Raw genomic sequence first — 16767 nt, 5'->3', positions numbered from 1 at the left:
CTTTCCAGGAGGAATTTTAGTAGTTATTCCTGCTGTCACTGCAATTGTAACATTTTGCTGTGGAAACATCTCATAGGTCAATGTTTTGGCCAGATGCTCTTCTGGTGGTGAATCAGCTTCTCGTGGAGCTAGGTACACCTTCTGCAGAACCAGCTAGCCTGCCTGACAGATTCCCTAGAGATGGAATAATGAGACATATTGTAAACCACAGTAAGTTTACTAAAATGTGTTATTGGCCTCAGCTACATGTAGGATGTTTTTTTGTTTTTTTTAAACAAGCTTCATTTTTTTTCAGGAGATAGGAAAAGTATTTTATAAATGCAACTAAACAAATAGCAACTCTGTACTAAAGAAAATTAATTATTTTTCTGGCTACTGCTAAGTAGTTTTCTGATGTTGGAAGATTAAAAAGGGTTAATCATGAAGTATCATTCTTATTACAGACACAGTAAAGACAGCATAATAAAGCACATTAATTTTCTATATATAAAGATGAAGGAGGAGATTTGAGGTGGTTGAGAAGGAAATGTGGAGTGCTTTCTCATTTTGGAGGGGGAAAAAAAAAACCCCAAGCATGAAATATATGGAGCATATCTCAGTCTTTGTAAGCTGTGTAACTTTACAGAGGAGGGAGAACGGAGAAGGTCATAGGATGCAGGATTTCAGAGGAGTGTTCCCAGCTGGGAAAGGGGGATTTCTAGGGATGCTTTGTCGTCTTGTATGTCTCCTGAGGGTAGGAAGTTACTTGGAGGATTTCAACTTGTATGTGTACACAGTAAGCTTCCTTTTCTCTGTAGAGACTACATAAACATCAGTAAAGAGATAACAGGAAAATGTAGTGATTGAAATGCCATGAAAGAGTTATTTAAGTTTGTCAGTTGAAGCGGCATAAATTATGCTGCTCGCTGAGCGAATGACAGAAGCAGAGAAGAGGGACTGGACACATACTGCTGCCTAACCCAGATTGTTTTCTTTCACAGGGTAATCAAGATTTTAATGTATGAGTTGGTTTCGACTTTGTTGAATGCATCATTATAGAATTTGTTTAAATGAAGTATATACAGAGACATCTTCACTTATTTGCTTGGCTTTTCCTCCTCGTTTTCTCTCCTGTGTCAGTGTCTTCAGCGCCTTCTGTACAAGATCCGTACACTGCTACCAAGCAGCTTCCAGCAAGGTGGTTGCAGGACTTGACCGTTAGGGGAAGGAGCTGGTGAGCAGAGGATCGCGCAAACGATCCGAAGGATTTTATGACCTCCTCTCCCTGGAGAGTACAGGAGGGGTCACAGTACTTTGTGGCAAGGATATTTTTTCTGCTGGCTGTTGGAGCTGCAAGCCAGGCAGCTTGTGTGTGGTTCCACTGAACTGCTCTGTGCTGGGCTTCAGTAGTCGGGCGAGAAGTTTATACGAGCAGCCTTTCTCTTCCTGGGTAGTAGTCTTTTGCACTTTAACCATTTTTACTTTTCCAGGATCACAGCATTTTTAAAATAATCTTGTCCCTTGTTTTGCAGTATGTTTTAGCTTTGCTTACCACTTGTAAAATAATATGCGTAGATGTTCCCTTACAGACAACTATGCTGGATGCTTTGGAGAAAAGGAAATCAATTGCAAAGCATCAGAGAAATATAAGCAAGAGCTAAGGATGGTAGTGGGAACTGTTTGTCAAACCAGGGTGCGGGAGCTGCCAGCCTGTTGAGAAGAGGCTGTCGAATACCACTGTGGGGCTGTGTAGAACTTCAATACCTAGGGAATGCCAGGGCTTAGTTACAAATCCTTTCTAAGGCTGCTTTGCCTTTACATAAGCAGATGGAAACTGATTTCAAGGGAGGGAGCTGCTTAAGTTTTGAAGCCCTGAAGAAAATTAATAAATTTGGATATTTTAAAGCTAGAGGTGAGCTGTTTGTGATCGTCTTGTCTGACCTGCTTCATAGTTCAAGCCAGAGGAACTCGCTGACCTAATAACCCCCACGTGGGCTCCCTAAAATAGGGCTGAAAAGGCAAATGATTAGACAGAAGTTGTTTTACAAATGTGTGGGGGAGGGTGGTGGAGCATGTGACTCGTTTCCCAGCGCATAAAATGTACCACCTGTGTACTCCTAACTGAAAAGTTAAAATTTGCAAAAATATGTTTTCACTAAGGCTTTAGGTTTTGTGCGGGCGTAGGAGTAATACAGAATGCAGGCTTAAGACTGCTCTTGGAATTAAAAGCTAGTTAATTCCAAAATGCGCTGATTGTGTTCCTGCTGTATCCACTTAATAAGGGAATAGAAAATGTCAGTATTTTGTTCAAACGAAGAGCTCTGAATCCTCTTTAGGAAAAGCTGAGGCATGCACACAACACTGCAATAGCTGGAACGGTAACGACGCACCCAAGAAGACTGTTACAGTGGATACATGTAAGATGATTTTTTTTTTTTAATGCCCATAACAAAATTATGCCTTTAGAGCAGGGAGAGAAATGTGGTAGAACTGATCAAAGAAAATAGCATCTCATTGATAAAACACATGCTGCAGTACTTTGCACAGTTGGAAAACTGTAGTATTTAAGAACGGTGACCTAGATTGGAGGAGACGATAAAGGCTGTGTGCTGAAGAACAGATTGACTGCCGTTCTGATCGGGGTAATAAACAACTGAAATACGGACAGTATATGGAAGTTTACTAACATAGCTTACAGAAAGACCTGTACTTTGGGAGGAATTGTCACTGTAACAAATTCAGTTTGAACTGTAGCTTGCAATTGCCAGATGTTTATATGCTGCTTTTACAAAGATACCTGTTATGTTATTCAACGATCTATGAGACTGGGAGAGTAGGACCTGATTAGATTTTAAAGTAAATCAATATGTGAACCTATACAAAAATAGACATGAATTTATTTTTTTTAAATATTACTTGGCTAGCCTCAAGGGGATATGGTTTTTCTGGAGAGTTTCAAAGGAAATAGCAGTCATACGTTGTCATTTTAAAATATTCAGTGCTGTTCAAATGCTACCACTTCAGCTATCCAGTTGAAAGCAGCTGACAAACAACAGGAGGTGAAATTCTGTGCTTTGTTCCCTGACAGTCTTTTAAGGTATTAAAACTTGCTTAACTCTTGATCCTGTGGGTGCTCTGCATTCCTTCTTAAATTTTTACTTTGCTTTGGTTTTATTATAAATGATCTTTTATAAATATTCTTTTATTTGAAGTAGTACTTCTATTAGTGCTTCTTGCAAAGTTATTAAGGTAACCTTTCATTTAATAAACATCCAGGTTCTAGAAAAATAAACTCTGTCAATCCAGCCAGGACTTGAGAGATGCTTTAAGTAAGTGCCATTGAGCTATAACGACCGATGCATCCCTACAGTGTTGTAAAATTAAGTATTATTGAATAGGGCTGTGGGCAGGGGGAAGGGAAAGGGCATGGGGGTTGCGAAGGACATCTGTTCCCTGCAGCCTTGGTTGCTCCCAGTTTGCCCTGGGGATTTCGAGCACCAGCGAAGAGCAACTCCGTTGTGGTTAGCGTCAGCGGGTTCACTGGCGGCACCAAGAGTGTAGTGATTGCTGGGCGGCATGCTGCTGCCTGTGTTGGGGAGAGAGCAGGGAGCACCAGAGCCCCCGCACTGGGACACCTGTTGAGTGAGCTCTTCAGCGCTCACAAGACTGTTAGCTCTGGGGCTGTCTTGCTCCTTTTCCCTCTTTGATCAACCTTCATTTACTTCGTCCTTTCCTAAGATTGCTGACTGAAATGCTTTTAGTTTGTAAAGCTGTCGGAGGAGGTTTGTTTAGGAAGCACTGCAGCTTTGGTTTGTAAGTTGCTTTTTTAATTTATTTTATTTATTCTTTTGCTATGCTCTGCTTATTCAGACTCTGCAGAGGAGGAGCAGGGAACTTTGTATTTCCACATCAGTTCAGCAGATATTGAAAAGCTATCTTTGAATATTTTACAATTCACATACACATTTGAAGAGCTTATTAAAGAAAATACTCTGACACACTTTAGGAATATTAATTCACTTCAGCATGTGTGTGGCTGTGTAATGTTACTGAAGCATGTTAAGGTATTAAAAGAGCCTGGACTTAGAAGTACTAGAGGCGTTTTACAACCTTTAGTCCAAAAAGTGATTTAAAATGTCAGAGTTATTCCAAAATGTGAAATTTTAATTTTTTAAATCAAAAGGAAGTGAAATTAGTAAATAACTTTAATTGCAGTGAATCTCTAGCCAGCTAACCAGTTGATATGCTGGGTTAATTTCTTTATTAAATACTTAGTAAATAACTAGGAAGCAGTTCAGAGAGCTCAGGTGGACTTTACTAGAATTATGCTAATAATGGAGAATTTTTTCACAAAGGGAAGGGCAATGAGAAGATAAGTTCAGTGTCGTCACTGCATAAACGCAGGCAGCGATTTGCAGCTGGAGAGCTGCCTGCCTCTGCTTCTGGCCTGTTGCATCTTCCAGCAGCGAGCCCCAGCGTCCTATATTGCAGGTTTTCTTAACGTTGCAGTTCCTAATATCGCAGCTCTTCCCGGTCCCCCGCATGTCCGCTCATCTCCCGTTGCCTGTCCCAGAGCCTCGCCGCAGCGGTCCCCATCCGGCTGCGTTTGGCCTCCCTCCACTAGCACAGCACTGCAGTTGCTGCTGCGGCTTCCCAGCCAGTGCGTTTGTATTGCAATCTCGCTAACAAATGCATGTTATCTGAAGCTGTGGCTCGCTCCCTGAACGGTATTGTTTTGCGCTATGTAAGCAGTCCTATCCCCATTTGAATCTCTTGTGGAAACTGTACAGTTTAACTATATTTTCAAAGTTCTCTGCAGGAAGACTTGCTAGATAAGTATTACAGTTTTGTTTAAAAGGAAGCAATTCATTTACGCTGGAAATGTATTCATTACCATTAGTAGGAGGAGTGCTGAAGTATGAGGTTCTCAGTATAAGTAATGGAGACTTCTTTCCTTTGTCTTTGTCCAGGTAGAAGGATGAAAGCGTTGAAATGGCATTGAAAGAGCATTTGAGGAATAAATTTTGAATTTAGTCTCTGACAATATATTTTTACCTTGGGGTCACTGCATTTAAGAATAGTCCTTGCAGGTTGGTGGGGTGTGTTGTTTTGTTTTGTGTTTTTTTTTCCCCTCTTCCTGTTTGTGACATTTCCCACTGCTTCCCAGACTGTAATTCTTTGTGGCCTCCAGCTGCTGGTCCAGAAGAGCACAGGTCTTCTGTGCACCTCGCAGTGTATGTCCAGCCCATGCAGATGTCTTGGGTATACCACAACATCTCAGACAGCGTTACATGCCTGTGTTAAGGCATCTAAAATTGTGGGTCTGTCTTTCAAAAGAAAATTTCGTAGTTTTTTTTTCTTCAGTAAACTCCAATGCCATTTTAAAGTCTTTTAACTAAAAAAATAACCATAACTTTTTGTCTGCTTATTTGACAGCACTCGGAAGGAGTGAATGAGATGAACTGTTTGGGTTATAGTATCTGAAAGGCTAAATTATTCTCTTGGAGAGACGTTCTAAATGAGCCTGACTGCGATACTGGATCTGTGTGAAGCGGACTAAGGATATAGGATGTCAACTGAGACAGAACTTCAAGTGGCTGTTAAAACCAGCACAAAGAAAGACTCCAAAAAGAAAGGTAATGACTAACTTCTCTTTATTCTTAAGTATGTCATATTTAGTCAGCAGTTATATTGACCACTTCTTATGCATCTGTGGTTCTTCTGTTGTCTATGCAGTCAGTGAAAGTAAATGTATGTTAGTGCCTACGGGAGTCTTGTCTGGTCAGGGAGCACAAGGTTTGAGTCTCTGAATGTTAAATAATGTATTATTAGAAACATTTTTAAAACGTAAGAAGACTTAGACATCACATTTCGTTATTTATTTAGTTTATATGTATTTTGTAGTTGTTTTGCAAATGAAAAACTGATTTAAAAATAAAACTAGCATGACTAAAAAGAGCTGTTTTTCTCTGACAAATACATTTTCTTCTAAAGGTTTTGTTTCTACTTTGTTTTGAGCAAACCAAAAGTTAGATGATTTTTTTTGTTGCTGGAGTTTGGGTCTTAATTGACGTTTTGTGAAGCTGCAGAGAATTTAGGAGTAATCTGCGGAGAGATCACTGTGCCGTGGGGCATATGCTGGATGAGATGCTGTTCTGAGCTGTGGTATTGCAATGTTAATTGTAATCTGGTAAAGGAAACATAAAGGAAGAGGAGGAGGAAACGTAAAATTAAGGAGAAGCTATGACTAAATACATGTTTGGATAATTTCAGATTTATAATCCCACATCAGATTGCAGGGCGGTTATTTGGACAGATAGACTTGAGAAAAAGAACTATATGAATTGGTGCTTACGAATAGGAGTTCTGTAAGATTTTGGTAGGGTTTTTTATCTTTGGATTTTTGTTAGTATTTTTATTGCTTGAGGTTTTTAAGCAGTGATGAACAACTGAGATCTTGAATTCTAGTGGCAATTTATATTGTTCTGTTTAGCAGTTATCTCTTTTAATCTACAGAGACACGAATTTGAGATTGAAACTAAATTTAATATAAAATTGCTCAGAAAAAGAAAGTTAAAACAAATATGCCTAATAGTTTTAATACTTGTTATTAGATAGCGTGACATAAACCTTAATGTGTTGTGTTTTTTTTTTTAATTTCTCATTCTGTTTCATTTTGCTGGTGTAGAATTTAACCATTTACTTTTGAGAACTTTACATGTTCTCAGAAAAAGATTATTCTCACTTTTTCTCATACCTAACATGAGAACTTACAACACACATGTATCTGATGAGCAGCTTCTGGGTCGTTATACCTTCTACTGTAGTGATTCTACCAGACCAATAATTTGGTAGATTGCTGGTGATTTCTATAGCTTTGGTATGAAAAGTCTTTGTATTAGATATTTGTAGAGAAATGGAACGATTTCACATTATTAAGTGTGTAATTAGGAATATGGTTTAGAGTTCTTATGACTACTCTAGGCCTAAACTCATAATAAAGAAAAGTTTGTTTGTTTATTTATTTATTTTAAACCCTTTGGAAAGGCAAAAATACAGAAACTTTGTAAATAAAGTGTGATCCGAGTCAGATGCTCCTCAAGGCAAATAAAGTGAAGTTGGTTTTGTGTGATCGTTGAGTTTTTTAAGCAGGTAGGTAAATTTGAAAATGTTGGGTCTTCCTGATATGAATAACATCCTTCTGGTGTGTCTCCTGTGTATCGCTTTTGTTGGAGGATGAAACTTTCAAAAACAATGAAAAGCTGTTTTAGGGACTTGATTCTTGTCAATAAAATATTTAACTTCCAACTTTAAAAAAAATAATTTGAAAAATCGTAATAACTGAATCCTCCTGTACAAAAAACTGACTCTGTCCCTCAAAATGGAAATTCTGGGAGTTGCTTTGCTGCTGAGAAAAAGTATAAAATGCTTTCTGTGGTGGCAGTCAGGACTGTGACCAGCATGTGAAAATATCTGAAGCCCTGGAGCAGCCAGTGTTTGGCAGTAGCACATCTCCAGAATTAATCATGTTGTTTTCTGTATGTGCGAGTTGGACTGCTTCAAATCACATCCAGGCCTCTGATATGTTCATTTATTTTGCATTGCGTTGTGTCACGGTGTGTGTGTTTCAACGAATGAGCCATTCCCTTGAACAGTATGAATCGTGAACGTTTGGAAAAATGTGAGTTTTTTCGAGTTCATTAACTGCGAGCAGTGGCAGGTAGCAAGCGCTAACCTGAAGCTGTGTTTGTAATGAGCGAGTTGGATTATTCAATGGAAATGAATATTCCCAAGAAATAAGTCTTTGTTTTGTAAATTGTAAAAATTTCAGTTCTAATGTATGTCCAGTGAGTCGGCTTTTGTTGTACTTTTGCAAGAGCCATGCAGCCTTTTCCATCTACAGGCAGAGAGAGGCCTCTCTTACTGTGTTATCTACCACTCTGATACCATCTGCAGTTCCCAGTACCACACTGAGCAAGCCTAGTAACTGCGGCATGAACTTCCTAACGGAGTGACTGTCCCCAGATGTATTCCACGCCGAAAATCAGGTGGGATGGAAAGGGGGTAAAGGTTAGTGTGGCGTTAGAACATGGAGCAGGGCTTTTTCCTGATTTTTACCCTAAGTTTCCTGTGTAATATCAGCTAAGTCTTTAACTATATCTGTGTAAGAATATAATAAGGTAGTGCTTCTTGCAAGAAGCAGTACAAATAATACAAAACTTGATCCATAAGATTTGTGAAGTATGTGAATATAGAACACGATGAGATGCCTGTCTCCAATTCAAGCTAGGCTCTGTAACCTGATTGCTTAAGCAGACAATTTGATCGCGTAGACAGGCTAAAGGAAAGGGCCAACAGAAATATCATAATATTGAACGAGGGCCAACGCAAAGTTTTGCGTGTGGGATGGGCTAACCCCGGCAGCCGGTAGGATGTGTGTTTAAAAATGAAGTTCTCTTGTGCTTCCTTATGATGGCTTTTAGGCTCTGTCAGCTTGATCACTGAAGTAGTGGAGACAATGCCTGGTCTGTGCTGTATTTGGCCAGTTAAAAAAGAGGAAAAAGAAGGAAAAAATGAGAGGAAAAAAAGAGGGAAGAAGCTTCAGTGTATGCCCTCCGTTATTCTCTCTTCCCAGAAAATTAAAAAGAGGCTTGCTCCACTGATTTCTTCAGTAGCTGTAAGTTTGATATGTGTAAACTTTCTCATAAAAGCTCTTACTTAGTAAATTGTACTTTTGATAGAAAAAGTATTTTACTTTAACTGGGGAGCTGTGACTTGCAGCATTTACATGTGGTGCTTTATCTGTTCCTGGGAGACAGACACACACATATCATAGCTGGCTTAAAGAACAGGATTTTTGATGACAGGGAAATGGTTTCATTTCTGAGGCAGATGGAGCACATGGCATTATTGCTCCTCAAATTTTATGGGATCTTATTTGTATGCATTAGGAACGCTCATCTCTCTTTGTAGTCACATGCAAAAGCAATTCTCTTACAGATAGGTTATTTAAAACACTCCTCATTAGGCACAATGTTTTTACAGCCATAAACTTTGTAGTCATTCTTGTAAGTCTTTGGTCTCTCTCCATTATCATTAGAGCTGGTTTGTAAAACTATTCTGTCCCAAAACGAAAGCATTATTACTACAGTTAGGATGAGAACTTGCATATGAAATCCTCTTAGAAGCTACTATTTAAATAAAAACACAGCTGCAAAGCTGTAATGTAGTATAAGTAAGTTCAATATTACCATGATACTATCAAATTGCAATTTTCTATGTTAACACTATTGCTATGGACAATTTAAAAAATAGACCGTTAAAAATCTGGTACTAATTTTGCATTTTGTTCAATCAGTATTGACTGGATAAACGTTATGTCTCCAGAACTTGGTGGGTTTGGGAAATGCTACCAGCTCACAGCAGTTGGGACGGACGTAAAGCTGCAGTTAGGGAAACTGTGGTGAGATGAACATTTCCCTTCTTGCCCGGGTTGTTGCTCTCCACTCCAAGCACTGTCAAGGTGCTTAAGCCATCGAGGACCTGCCTTTCAACTTGTCCTCCCCAATCTTCCTGTCTGCACTTTACACAAAGTATGAACTGGCAGCGTACCAAGTGTTATTAGAGGAAATATGACTTCTGCCATCCTCTACCTCTAGCCCTAGTCTTTGTGCTGTTCTTGGCTGATACCTACTAGTAACTTAACCCTGTGTTGCAATTACCTTGTGAGAACTTGCTGAAATTTTTATTTAAAAGATGACCTGAAGAGATTTCACGTTGCTCTTTAAAAGACTATCATGCAAAATTCTCGAGAGAATTTTAAAAAGTACCTCTCAGACTTTTCCACTGGTGCTTTGGTTATTTCTGCTTAAACTGTGCGTTCTATTAGTAAGTGTAGAAAATTAGAAGTCGAATGACACTGTTAAAAGACTCTTTTTCATTTGCTTATGTCATCTGAATTAGTTCACTGAGAGGTGAATAACAAATATTGTATGTTCGTAGCATTCAGTATAAGAAATTAAAGAACGTATTAGCTAAAGTTGTGAGCCAGGCTACCAAATTTGAATGCAGATCTGCATCTGCTTGTGGGAAGCCAGGCAACCTTCCTAGGGATTTGTTTTCTTCCATCTGCACTTAAATTGTGTAATTGTTCTTTTTGAAGTTAGTATTCCTCCCTCCTCCCCCCCCCCCACCCCCAGATCCACTTTTATCATATCTCCTGTACAGAGTCTGTGGTGAGACTTGAGTCAATATTCAAAATGACATGGACTTTTAAAAGCTTAAGCAAGATTCATAGAGGAACTCAAGCATATTGATAATCAACATCACAGTCTTTGGTGGTAAGGATCCCTGTGGGTGAACTTCACAGCCCCTATTAAAGCAACTTCCTTCCCAGCGCTTGGGAAGCATGTGGCATCTGGCAATACATTTCATGGCAGGCAGGCTGCTGAGGCGAGGATTGCTATAGCTAGGCAATAGGAATGTGAAAGTTCGAGGGAGTCTGATGTGCTATGTCTCTACCCTAGCTAGATACTTTCAGCCATGTGTCAGGCACCTTTGTTTTATCTGAGCAAATATCCATCACCTGAACTGTCTCCTGAACCTGTGTCTTATGCCAAGCGGGCACAGATAGCAGGGAAGTGTCTCTCTTTTGAAGAGCACGAGAGTGCAGTCCACCCAGGGAACCTTTTAATGCTAAGTATGGAAAAAGCCTTTGCAATATATGCATGAGAGCCCAAGCCTCACACATGCGTGCTTTCTTTTAACTGCTGAATTACTGTTACTGCTGTGTTCTTGTGCTCTTTCTTTCTGGCTTTGTGAACCTTGCACGCTGCTGCACAAAATGCCACCTCTTGCACCAGCAGGAGCAGAGGGTGTTGCCTGATGACACTTCTGTGGTTGTAGAAGATGCACGTTTGAGCCTCTCGAGATTGGGATGGCAAAGAGCGTAAGTGTCTCCTTTTAATTGACTACTAATTAAAAGGAGGGCAGTGGCTCCAGAACCGTTCCCATATATCAGATTGGGCCTCTGGCAGAGTCATGTCTATTTTCTGGGTCTTTTAAACTCTAGTACTAAAGAGACTGGAGTCTGCCTAACCATCTGAAGGAAATCTTTTGCATCCCTAAAAGCCAAACTGTAGTCATGCTAAGATCAAACAGGAGGTACCTAGTTAGGAGAGAAGACTCTGGGGAGAAGCAACCTTTAAACAAGATTGTTTTGTGGCTTTTGCACTTTTGATCATAGGTGCCTAATGCTACCTAAGTCCTATTTCAGGTTTCTTAGACCTCATTTGTAGCTAATCTTTGGACTAATCATTACTAAATTTGAGAATGGGTTGAAGGTGTCTGATTGTCCTGAGTGTTACAAGTTTGCCTCGTGTAGGAATCTTGATGCAGTTTTTACAGGTTTATTTTCAGACTGGAACTTCAGTTTAAATTAATAAGTGTTATGAACAATGGCAGAGTGTTGAATTGTTTTCTTCACATTATGATCAACTAACAAAAATTAAAGCATCCTCTCTGTAATGAGGCATTCCAAGTTGTCACATTGTTTTAAGTTCATTTATTTTTCTAATTAGATAGCTAGGATTTGTTGAATCCAGCAAAATTCTAAAGAAAAATCAAAGAGAAACACAGTCGGGAGCTGATTTCATTGACAGGGAATGGATTTGCTCTGTTAATCATAGCTATGTGATTTTTTTCAATAATTTATAGATCAAGTACAGCAACATTAATTGGAACACTAATTGAGTCCACATGCATTCCTTTACCAAACCTCTTTTGTGAAGTGGTTACTGACGATATTAATTGCACAGCTTTCGAGTCTTGATATAAGTTATGAATTCATTCTCAAGCTGAAAGAGGGTGGGAAAATCATTAATTTTGGCATTGTGTAGTTATAATTAACAAGAGTTATCAAATAACCTAACTATCATAAATTAGAGCACTATGTGAAATACCATGCCCAACTAAAGTGGGGAGGGTCCATAGTCGTGTTAATTGAAGCCTTCTTATGGGGAAAGGGATGTTGTCTTTTGTGGTTAAAATGTTTATTGTTATATTTAGTTGAGAGACAGGTCTGAGTAAGTTAAGATTGGGGATCTGTTACTTTGCTCAGTAGAGGAATCAGTCAGGTCAGTGTGACAACGTTTTCTTGAGAGCTTTTGTTAGGTTATCGTTTCTCGATGTTGTAACAGTAGTCAAAGCGTTTCAGTTGAAACTGGTAATTAGGAGCTTAATGCAGTAGATGCTCCACAGAGTATTTGCCTCGTGTAACAGTCATTAAGCATAGGCCGGTATTACCGTGCTCCAAGGCTGCCTAATCATTAGGAGATCTGTGGGTTGCTGGCAGTAAGGGTCAGCTCTGAATCCAGTTCAGCCAAAGCTGTACTGCGTTTCTGGCCTCACCCACTTCCACTGTTAAACTGTGTCTGAGACCTGGTTGAAACGGGGAAAAAGTGAGGAGCTGGGGCTGGTAAGCTGGCAGAACTTATGAACAGGCGAAAAATGAATTTTTAGGAAAACTTTTGCTCCATTTGTGGTCAGTGTGAAGCCTGCCACGGGAGTTTTGTATTAGCACCTTTGTGAATGGGAAAGATATTTTGCCCAGAGAATTCAGGGAAGAAAATTCTGTCGCGTAATGAATGTAATTGAGCAAGAATGACTTAATTCATCCAGATTAGTAGCTAAAGTGCCTCTAGAGGTTTGGATTAGTAGAAGGATCCTAAAGTGGCTCTCACAAAAATATTCTACAGGGACAAGTATGTTGATGACAATAATGCTTTTATGTCATCCTTCATGCAAGATTTCTACTTGCCTAATAAATATTAATGAACGGTAGTTCTGTCAGCTTATTGCGTTGTATGTATTTGAATGTTTCTGCTTTCCTGAAAGATTGTGCCTTTTCTGTCAATATTATGGAAAATTTTGCAAGTAATAGTAAAACATGTCAAAAGTGTTTCTCACTGTAAAGTACGGTTTAGCAGTATCTGCTGTATTGACAATTGCTCCCATTTTGCAAAAGGGAAATCGGAGATGAGTAAATCTGGAAAATTAACCTGATTCCAGTAACCTTGGAAGCATTAAAAGCTTGCCCACTTTCCCAGAAATAAACAGCTGCTGCTTAGCATTATATCCACGTTATTTCAGTAAATTCCACATTATTGCAGTAAATTTCACATAAATATGGAACATAATCGGAGGGTCCCGTTTCTCATTTTGTGCTCTAACCAATATGTGTCTCTCTCCCAGCAATGATATCACAGTAATTTCATTAGTCAACTCTTGAAGAAAAAAGTGTAGAGCAAAGCACAATAAAAGAAAAACAGGTAGGTTTTGGGTTGCATGTTTTAGTGGACAGGAGCACAAGCGTTTAGCTGACTATCTTAGTAAATTAGTCACAAAAATCTCAGTTGAAAAATCACCATGTCATTTACCTTTAATGTCATTGACTTTTGAACAGTAGTTCTTCACTCTTAAGAAGTCTTCCTATTTGAAGAGCTCAGAGAAACAGAGAGTGAATTTGGCCAAATAATGGACTTGAACTCCCTGTGATAAATAATGTCAGGCCCTGACATTCACTATTTTCTTCAGAAGGAAAGAAAAGATATGGCTGTGATTCTCACAGATGATATTCTTGAGGTATATAATCAATAATCACATTATATGCCATTCAGAATAAATGTAATATATAATGTCCTTGGCTTTTCCAAAGGCACAGTGGATCAATGTGTTTAACTGTACCATTCCTCTTGAAAATGAATTCCTCTTAGCGGTAAACATATCTTCAGAAATAATTACATATTGTTTGTATTATTTTTAACTAACTATTGTTTATATATATAATAGCTGACGTTAGTGTAAAGACGAAACACATTGCTCTGCTTTTGCAGTTGCTTGGTTTAGCAGAAGACAAAACAACACATAGTTTAACTAAATAATATGTTTGTGTAGGTCTTGTATAAAAACAAAGAACTGAATAAAAAGTAGTATCCCATTTTGGTCCAGATTAAAAAAAAAATAATCAACTGACAGTGAATATACTACCTGGAGATAGGTGTAGTATATGCCCTTAATTTTTTTCTTTAAAATAATTCTTTCAATGTGTATTGTAATGCACATGTCAGATCAGGTTTTAATGTATATCTAGAGATTTTGAAGGAGTCGTGATGAATATGGAAAAGAATCATGGGCCCCTGAGATGTAAGCAACATGAAAGAGAATTATTTTAGAAAGCAGCCAATGTCAAAGAAGACTGAATGCTTTTGGTTTTACAGGAAAAGAGAAATCAAGCACTCTTCTGGTAGGTTTCTTCTCCCAGGATTACCACCCTCAAAAGATCTATATAGGAGTCCAGGATTCTACACGAAATATGTTTTGAATACAAAGGAAAGTGTATCCCCTACTTAGTAACTGTACAGGGACTGTATTTAAAAAGTTAATTGTGCCATGCTGTAGTTGGCATTTTACTCTTCTGTGCCTCTCTGGAGGGTGATAATGGAGGAAGCCATGATGGAGCCAGACTAGGGAATGGGGAGATCATTCCATGGGTAGACGTGGTTCTGTAGGTGGATTCTGACCCCTGCAAGACTTTGGGAAACCTGCATTCTGCGAGCAGATTGGTGGTGCAGAATAATCGTACTAAAACGACCCAAGGAACACCCTGTCACATGTACCTTGAGAGGTTTTCCTTCTCCTGTTCACCTCTTGGAGTTGTTTTTTGTCACCTGGTTTGCTAGAGCCTACAATATTAGTCATGAGCATCTGGATGGTAGCGATTACATGGGTACGGATTTGTTAAGTCACTTTTTAAGTGACAAAAAATGTTCATTCCCTGATAGTATTACGTCATGCTTGCTGCTAACAGATCCTGTGTGTTCTTATGAAGTTCAGAAACATGGTATATCTAGTGTATAAAGCCGCTACTTATCATGAGCGGATCACTGAAGACCTCCGTCGTTAAGGGACCACCTTCTGAAGCCTTTTCTTCTCCTGAGCAACTCTTCGTTGTGCTTTCAAACATCATTCGTACCAGACCTGCTGTGCATCTGGCTAGCCTAGTGCTCAGGCAGCAAAGTGGCCTCTCTCTGGCTAGTTGCGTGGACATATTAATGGCTGCTCATGAGTACGAGCCGTACCATGTTTCAAAGTTAGTGCTCTGTAGCGAGATATTTTTCACAGATTAACCATTTTCTAAGCTATGAAGGCAGACATATATCTTGCCTGCTTGAGTCTGTGCAGCTTCTGTGAATAGAAACTGGACGTGAATCCAGACCACAAGAAGGAAATACTTATATGCTTGCTGACATCTTTCATTCTGCTAATGCACTAGTGAGGCGAAAGCTAATGTCCTGGCTTTGAACAAACCTGAACTTTGGAGAAGGCAATGTTTCAGTTTTTTAGCTTGTTCCACATTTCTGTGTACATAACATTGCGTGGAGGCACCCTTGACATCTTAAAAAATTACACTTCATCACTGTGGCCCTCCCTGAGCCTGTGCCTCTACCCTGTCTCCTGTCTCCAGCATTGTCCTTGAGGAGTGGTGGAGTTCACCCTCTCCTGATTTAGACAATAAGGAGTTTATCCTCCCCTTGTTGCCCAAGGGGAAAAAACAAACAGTAGAGCTTATCACTTATTTGCAAGCAGGGCAATTTGCATACTTTATTTACTACAGTACCAGTAGTTTTTCCCAGTTCCTTTTATTTATGCTGTTGTGTAGCTTGGGAAGGCAGAGCTGCCAACACAGTATCCATTATAATTCTGACAAGAACAGCTTTTACTTCCGTTTCTGGGAGACAGCGTTACTCATTGGAGCAAAGCAGCAATAAAAATAGGGAGACGTAGGGCAAATTGTCATTTGGCTGTTGAGTTGTGAAACGGCCCTTCCTTGCTCCGAGTAGCTGAAATTTGAAGGTGTGAACAGAGTGGTCTCTCTGGGCTCTGTGTGTGTTTTATGATGTTTGCATCAGGGAAGAAAACAAGCTGTTGCTCCATCAACACAGAAGTCAGCATGTTGGGAGCCAAAATTTAATTTGACCAGATTTCCAGGGTCTTTCATTAGGAGTAACTGAATCTGGTTTCCTCCTGTCCCAGCCTGATAGATGTGAGACTGCTGATAGAGGTGAGGCTGCTGCGGTTTGGTGCGTCCAGGTTCAGCCAGTAAAAAGGCTGAGCGTGTATTCCTGATCGGCACATGTACACGTGCACATACACTAAAAACAGTAGGGCGGGCCATGAAGATCACCCTAGATCGAGGGAAGTGCTTTTACCAGCACCTGCACAAACACAAGCAGCACTTGAATAAGCATGGACAATACTGATGGCTCAATCCTGTTTCCCTCCATCTGGCTGATGAGGGTAGAAGTTTGCTAGTGGGCACGAGCAATAAAGCTCTCTCTGTAGCTGGTCTTAGATGCTCAGCCTGTCCAGTAGCTAGCTGTCCTCCTGACCCCGGTCTTCTCCAGGTAATGGCACCCAGACTTATGGGGCCCCTCAGGATTTTGCCTTTTTGCTCCGGTAGCTGGCATTCAGACCTTTTCTCCTACTTGTCAGCTGTCTGACTTGATGTTTGCTAGTGCTCATACACAGGTTCAGAATAAAGCGCATGCCTCCACAAGATAGCTAGAAATAGGGCTTAATAAGAAGATAGGAGAAACTGGGATGATCAAGCATGGGGCTCAGTCAGACAGGTATACTGACCAGCCGCCTCTTTCCATGTGATAGTGACAGACCCCTTTTGGCCCTTTCCCCCTTTACTCTCCCATGCTTGTTGCTCCCTGATCTCCCTTG

The 16767-nt window shown here is 39.8% G+C and overlaps 1 protein-coding gene across 36 annotated transcripts in view; it reads left to right on the top strand.

Annotated features, from left to right (window-relative positions):
• Positions 1-16767, top strand: part of DAB1 (DAB adaptor protein 1) — a 507009-nt gene that overhangs the window by 374201 nt on the left and 116041 nt on the right. For 35 of the 36 annotated variants that reach the window (XM_009683303.2, XM_068953299.1, XM_068953311.1 and 32 more), the window contains one exon: positions 5416-5615. In XM_009683303.2, coding sequence (XP_009681598.1) covers positions 5549-5615 — 67 coding nt within the window. In that variant the 5' untranslated portion in view covers positions 5416-5548. Of the gene's footprint in view, positions 1-2070; positions 2397-5415; positions 5616-16767 lie in introns of those variants that run through there. The other variant, XM_068953308.1, reaches the window with a different exon arrangement.

Source organism: Struthio camelus, chromosome 8 (assembly GCF_040807025.1).
Source record: "Struthio camelus isolate bStrCam1 chromosome 8, bStrCam1.hap1, whole genome shotgun sequence".
NCBI lineage: Eukaryota > Metazoa > Chordata > Aves > Struthioniformes > Struthionidae > Struthio > Struthio camelus.
This window is presented reverse-complemented; position numbering and strand designations above follow the sequence as displayed.